We start from the raw sequence: 6915 nt of genomic DNA on the forward strand, positions 1-6915 counted from the left end.
TTCCCCTGCCCGCCCTAGATGCGCCACCAAGCCCCCTTGAGGGGGCTAGAGGAGAGGGTGAATCCCCTTCCCCTGCCGCCGCCATCGGGGGGCATCGCGCTCTGCCTGCTGAGAAGCCGGCGGGAGGAGGGGAAAGGCGAGGCGCTGCCTTTTAATCCCTACTAGTATTTTTTTTTTTTTTTTTTTTTTTTTACTATGTTTACTTCCGACCTCTCCTTGAGCGGCTCGTAGTAAAAAAGCTAAAATTAAAAAAAAAAAAAAAATTAAATAAAGAAATAGAAAGGCCCGCGGAGCGCTGCCTTGCCTCCCGCCCGGCGGGGGGTGGCCGAAAAGCGCCGGCGCGGATGTCTCCGCAGTCGGGCGGGGACGCGGGGGGGACTGGGTGGGGGGCAGAAGCGCGGAGCTGCGCGGAGCTGCGCGGAGCTGCGCGGAGCAGCGCGGCCGCCCCCTCGCGGCTCGCCCTCCCCTTAGCGGGAGCGCGCAGCCTGCGCGGCTGCCAAGAAGTGGGCGGGAGCGCGGACGGCGGCGCGCAGGGCGGGAACGCGCAGGGCCCCGCGGTGCTGCCTCCGCCCCCGCGGCAGCTCCCGCCCGCCCCTCGCCGGCTCTTTAAAGGAGGAAAAGCAACTAAACTTCTATTGTACCGGACAGAGCGCGTTGCGCCGCCTTGGACCCTACAATCTGCTGCACGCCGGGAAGGCGGCTTCTCTCCGCTGCTCCGTGTGTCGTTCTTTTTAAACCGTGGTGGGAGGAAGAGATCTACGTTCTCCCGGCGTTTTTCTTTTTTTTTTCCCTCCCCCGTCTTTTACTGGCGGTTCTTTTTAATTATTTTTTTCTTATATATTCTTTTTCCTTTGTTTTCTGGTTTCCCGCACCGCCCGCAATAATTGCCTCGCTACGTTTCGCAGCTGGCGCGTTGGAGAAGCCGGTGAGTTGCGGGGCTCTGCTTTTCCCATCAGTCGCTCCCCCGCGGTTGTGGCGTTTGGACTGACACGGGCTGGTGACACCCGGGCTGCCGGCGGAGCTGCGCTCCGCGGACGTGGATGTCGACAATACCTCCCGAGGGACGCTCTCCTCTGCTGGGGCACCGGCGTTCCCCATCCTTTCTTACTCTGGGATTTTAATTTAATTTTTTTTCTTTCTTTTTTTTTTCTTTCTTTCTTTTTTTTTTTTTGGAGGGGGGGAGGGGGGAGGGAAGCATTTACTTCTCCCGCGGATGTGCGGCAGGTTATGGTTATTGCATGTATTGCTTATATGCGTGTATATATATGGATATATATAACGAGATTTGGCAAAGTTTGCCAAGGTCCCTGCCCGTCCCCGAGCATTGCCAGCACGCTCAGGTGGGCGGCCGGGGAGCAGTCTGGCTCTCGGGTGGAAGCTTGCCGGGCGCTCGCCGCCCTTTCCCGGCTGGCTCCCAGGACACAGAAGGCGGGATGGGAATGGCGCTGCGGCGCCGGGAGGGAAGGGGCTTCGGAGCGGTGCCCCGTGTGAGCGCGGAGGGGCGGGGAGCCGGGCCGCGCCGGGCGGCCGAGCTGCGGGAACCTCTCTGGGGGAGCCGCTGGCGCGGGGAAGGTGGCCCGGGGGGTCGCCAGTCGACCCCTCCGTAGATTAGGTCGCGGCGCCCGGTTGGTCCTGCCGAGCTTGCAGGGGGGTGACGGGAGATCGTGCATTTATTTTTATTTTTTTCCTTATTATTGTATTTTTTTTTTCATTACTAAATGCGACTGCGCGTTTCCCCGCCAGCACGGCGTGGGGAGCCGGGAGGGAGCGCTGCGCGCCTGGGGGGCCGGCGGCCCCGCCGAGCCCGGGGGGAGCCGATCCCCGGAGCGCAGCTCACCCGGGCGTCCCCCTCTTCCCCCCTCCCGCCCGCAGGCACCAGCCGCCGCGATGCCGCTCAGCGCCGGCTTCCCCAGCAAGAACTACGACTATGACTACGACTCGGTGCAGCCCTATTTCTACTTCGAGGAGGAGGAGGAGAACTTCTACCTGGCGGCGCAGCAGCGGGGAAGCGAGCTGCAGCCCCCCGCCCCGTCTGAGGACATCTGGAAGAAGTTTGAATTGCTGCCCACGCCGCCTCTCTCCCCCAGCCGCCGCTCAAGCCTGGCCGCCGCCGCCTCCTGCTTCCCTTCCACCGCCGACCAGCTGGAGATAGTGACCGAGCTTCTCGGGGGAGACATGGTCAACCAGAGCTTCATCTGCGACCCGGATGATGAGTCGTTCGTCAAGTCCATCATCATCCAGGACTGCATGTGGAGCGGCTTCTCCGCCGCCGCCAAGCTGGAGAAGGTGGTCTCCGAGAAGCTGGCCTCCTACCAGGCGGCCCGACGGGAGGGGGGTCCAGCCGCCCGGCCCGGCCCGCCGCCCGGGGGGCCGCAGCCGCCGCCCGGCCTCGCCCCCTCCGCCGCCGCTTCAGCCGGTCTGTACCTGCACGATCTGGGGGCCGCCGCCGCCGACTGCATCGACCCCTCGGTGGTCTTTCCCTACCCGCTCAGCGAGCGGGCCCCGCGGGCCGGGCCGCCCGGCGCCAGCCCCGCGTCCCTGTTGGGCGACGACACGCCGCCCTCCACCAGCAGCGACTCAGGTGCGTGGGGCCCACGCGTGCTCGGGGGGGGAGCGGGCGGGGGGTGTGTGTTGTGTGTAAATCCACCCAGTGTCGAGTGCCCCCCGGGAGAGCGGGGCCCCCCGTCCACCTCCCTGCTCACCCCTCTTCTTTCCCCCCTCCTCCCTCCCCGCGTGGGCTTTTTTAAATGCCACGTTAGCGAGGCACGGAGAGACTCCCAGCGCGTTTATTTCCTGGAGAACCAGCCCAGTGTTCCCTCGAGGGGTGGAGAGAGGAAAGGGTAAAAAAAAAAAAAAAAAGCGAGGAGGGAGCGAAGGGGAGAAACTTTCATAACGGGGTCAGAGTCGCTCTCCAGTGCGGTGTCCCGGGAAAGCTGGCTGGCGGTGCCACCCGTGTGCCGGGAAGGAGTTAACTCCCGGCCGAGAGCTGCGGGGGGAATGTGCAGCCAGGGAGGTGTTAGTGAAAGTGACTGCAGAGGAGTGAATGGGGCTGGGAAAGTTTTAGAAATGCTTCCTTAGGTATTTGACAGCGTGTTCCGCTCCCTCATAAATTTGGTTTGAAAGTGAGCTTTTCTACGCAAAGCTCTACAGCCTTCCCTCTTTCCCGCCCCCCCTTGGATTTTCCACAAATTAGCAGGTCAAGAGAGATTCAGAAAATGTCTCTGAATACACATGTGTGTTAAGTAAGCTTTCTTTTGAGGCGTGGCCAAAGCCTTCTAAATCCTTAATTAAGGGCAGCTTGAGTCTGGGAGCTTTATTGCGCTGTACTGCTGACAACCGAGGTTAAACTTTCCTGCTATCTTTCATGCACTCCTCGGAATTACGCAAGATCTTTGCAACTTTTGAAATCAGGGAGCTGGGGTTTGGAGCGCGGTCTGTGTCCTATTGCACTTGAAACGTTGCTTCCTTAAAGGAAAGGCTCTTGGGGAAAATGGAGTCCAGCAGCATCAAATGGGTTGAAGAAGTGTTTTTCAATGGGTTTAGCTCCGAGTAACCCTTGTGAATACTGTGGTTTTGAGAGTACTTGCACAGATGACCTTATGTGTGGGTTTTTCCCCTCTATGCAGAAGAAGAACAAGAGGAAGATGAAGAAGTTGATGTCGTTACATTAGTTGAAGCGAATGAATCCGAATCCAGCACAGAGTCCAGCACAGAGTCCAGTACAGACACATCAGAAGAGCACAGTAAGCCCCACCACAGCCCGCTGGTTCTCAAACGGTGTCACGTCAACATCCATCAGCACAATTATGCTGCTCCTCCCTCCACCAAGGTTGAATACCCAGCTGCAAAAAGGCTAAAGTTGGACAGTGGCAGAGTTCTCAAACAGATCAGCAACAACCGAAAATGCTCAAGTCCCCGCACGTCAGATTCAGAAGAGAATGACAAGAGGCGAACGCACAATGTCTTGGAGCGCCAGAGGAGGAACGAGCTGAAGCTGAGTTTCTTTGCCTTGCGTGACCAGATACCTGAGGTGGCCAACAACGAAAAGGCGCCCAAGGTTGTCATCCTGAAAAAAGCAACGGAGTATGTTCTGTCCATCCAGTCAGACGAGCACAGACTGATCGCAGAGAAAGAGCAGTTGAGGCGGAGGAGAGAACAGTTGAAACACAAACTCGAGCAGCTAAGGAACTCTTGTGCATAGGAACTCTTGGGCATCGCTTAGCATAACCCAAACTAGACAAACTATGATAAAATATTAATGTTTCTAATATCACTCATGAACTACATCAGTCCATTGAGATGGAACTATTGCAACTGCATGCTGTGCGATTTAACTTGAGACTACACAACCTTGGCTAAATCTCTCAAGGGTTTAGCCAGAACCTCAAAACTGCCTCATAATTGATACTTTGGGCATAAGGGATGATGGGACATTCTTCATGCTTGGGGATGAACTCTTCAACTTTTTTCTTTTAAAATTTTGTATTTAAGGCATTTTTTCATATAAAAATCAAAAAAAAAAAGTCATCCCCAAATTGCTGTATATATTTACGCATCTTATTGCCATGTAAATACCTTTAATAAAGTCTTTATAGAAAAATGTGCAACATTAATACGCAACAGTTGTGGCAACTGGATTTATACTTGTCTTGAACTTCTGTGCCATAACATTTCACAATTTTGTTTTTTTATTTAAATACATTTTTTCTTTTAAAAATGATTTTTTGTTTTTAGATAAATAAATATTTGCGCAAAATATAATTAGCTAAATTCTGTGTAAAGATTTTGCTTTGTCTTCCACTGTTGTCAGTAGATGCTTCTTTCCATGATATCCCTGTCATTGTGGCATTGACCTAACAAAAAGTCAAAAGAGTTAGTTCAGGGAAATCACAATAGTTTTGCAGCTTAGTAGGGAGTTGAGTTTCTTCCTCCCCCCTTCTCTTAATTCAAGTGGACAAAATCGTTGGTCTTATGTGCTCTGTTGGTTCAACCCATGTTGCCACCAGTGCCACCATGAAGGTGGAGGTAGCAATGTCCAAGTTAGCCATGGTCATGTGCCTGCTGGAAGTGAAGTTGAGGTGGTGTATTTTTACACCCATCACCCTATCATATAGGCTCTGCATTCCTTCCACATACATTCAAACTACATTTTTGGGGCATGACCTTCATTTTGCACTAGGGACCCAGCTATGTATTTTGAGGGCTGCTTTGTAGTGGGCTCACCTTAATTGCTTCCTGTTTGATTTTGAACAGAAGTTAAATGGGATAAGAAAATAAACTGAGATGGTGAGTGTTGAAGTGGTTAAAACAACAGCGGTTTCCCTTTTTAAGTGCTGAAATCTGTAGAGCCAATCTGCATGGGCAAACACTTTAACACTTTATTAATGTGAATAGTTACTTGGGATTTCAGGGAATATAAAGTTCAAGGACACGCAAAACCACTATAAACCAAGGGAAAAGAAGAGCTACTTCTTACCTTGAGAATATATTCAGACAGATTTCTAATGTTTGCCAGACAAATCATATTTACATTCAGGAATTGTCTCATGATCAGCTTTGGATGGGCCATAAAATACTTGCTGGACACAGCTCCTAAGATTAGATTGGATCTTTTTCTCTCCTCCTTTCATCCTCTTAGTTCTACATTGGTCAGAACTTCAGCAACAGATCAATGAGCCCTTTGATGTGGGGGAAGAAGGTGCTTTTCAAAAAGTTGAACCTTGTACTTTTTGATTTTTATAATTCCCGTTAAATACATATTTGCTTGGCTTCTAACCATTTGAGGGGCAGTGCTCCCAGTGTCAGCAACCAAACTGGGACTGAGGTTGCTCAAAAAGAGTTTTTTTGATTTTGGAGCAGGAAGAAAAAGTGTGTGTATATGGGAATGGGGGAGGTAGCACTTTATAGACACAGTAGATTCCAAAGGTCTGTGTCCTGCAAAGCCTAGAGTAACTATCCCAGTGATTTTGCACATGGGGCTTCCAAAAGAAGGGAAGTGTCTAAATCCCATTCCATGAAGTGCTTTAGGTGCTGGGCTAAGGGTTTCTTGGGGCAGAAAATAATTCTGTCAGAAAACCAGGAGAAAGCAGGGCTTTTTTCTTCAGTTTGTTTGCACCACCCACTTTTAACTGGCTTTATAGAAGTGGTCTGCAGTTGCTTTTTTCAGCCTGTGATTCAGATACTCATGAGGAGAAAGAATTATGTGAACTGAAACTTAATTGCATCTGAACTGTAAAGCAGGACATCTTCCTGCTTTGAATCATAGAAAAGTTCTACCTTTTATTAGACAGGATAACTTTTGCCTTTTGGCATGCACCCTACTTCAGATACTGCTTCGGAACAGAAGCAAGCTGTTGTTCAAGAATTTCTAACTGCATTCCCATCCTCCAAAACAAACTGAGAGGTGTAGGTCCATGAACTATGAAAAATATCTGTCACCCTTGGGTCCCAGTTTCATGCATTAGCAAAACCCCCACACTTCCCGTTAAATGAGGTTAGCCCACAGTGATTAATAAACCTCTCCTTATTTGTCAGCTTAAATAATTTGGAGAATAGTTTTGGTTTTTTTCTTCTATCTACAGAAGGTCCTCAGTCTTTTGATGAATAGGATACATGCAGTTGTTTAATTTCTCACTCTTATCTTTTAATTGAGCATCAGTTCCATTTGCCAGTTTCCTACTGGAAGAGCACACCAGTCTGTGAACGTGACCCCAAATTTCTGCTCTAAAAGAGCATCAGTTTATGAGACATTTCATATTTATGACATTTCTTAGTTTGTTGAAGGATTGCAAAGTACCTAAATAATGTCGTTTTTTAAATAATTAAATAATTAATTAAAACCAGCCTGTGGGTGCAGGGGTAAGAAATCTCGCCTGGTCGTTAAACTGCCACTACAATTAAGAGGAATGTGGCTTC

General features: G+C 50.7%; 1 protein-coding gene across 1 annotated transcript; it reads left to right on the top strand.

Annotated features, from left to right (window-relative positions):
- Positions 1–627: 627 nt before the first annotated feature.
- MYC (MYC proto-oncogene, bHLH transcription factor) lies at positions 628–4770 on the top strand. Its single transcript, XM_051612128.1, has 3 exons — positions 628–925; positions 1873–2581; positions 3627–4770. The coding sequence occupies exons 2-3, from the start codon at positions 1888–1890 to the stop codon at positions 4199–4201; spliced, it is 1269 nt and encodes a 422-aa protein (XP_051468088.1). The 5' UTR covers positions 628–925; positions 1873–1887; the 3' UTR covers positions 4202–4770.
- Positions 4771–6915: the final 2145 nt, after the last annotated feature.

Source organism: Apus apus, chromosome 2 (genome assembly GCF_020740795.1).
Source record: "Apus apus isolate bApuApu2 chromosome 2, bApuApu2.pri.cur, whole genome shotgun sequence".
In the NCBI taxonomy this organism is placed as follows: Eukaryota; Metazoa; Chordata; class Aves; order Apodiformes; family Apodidae; genus Apus; species Apus apus.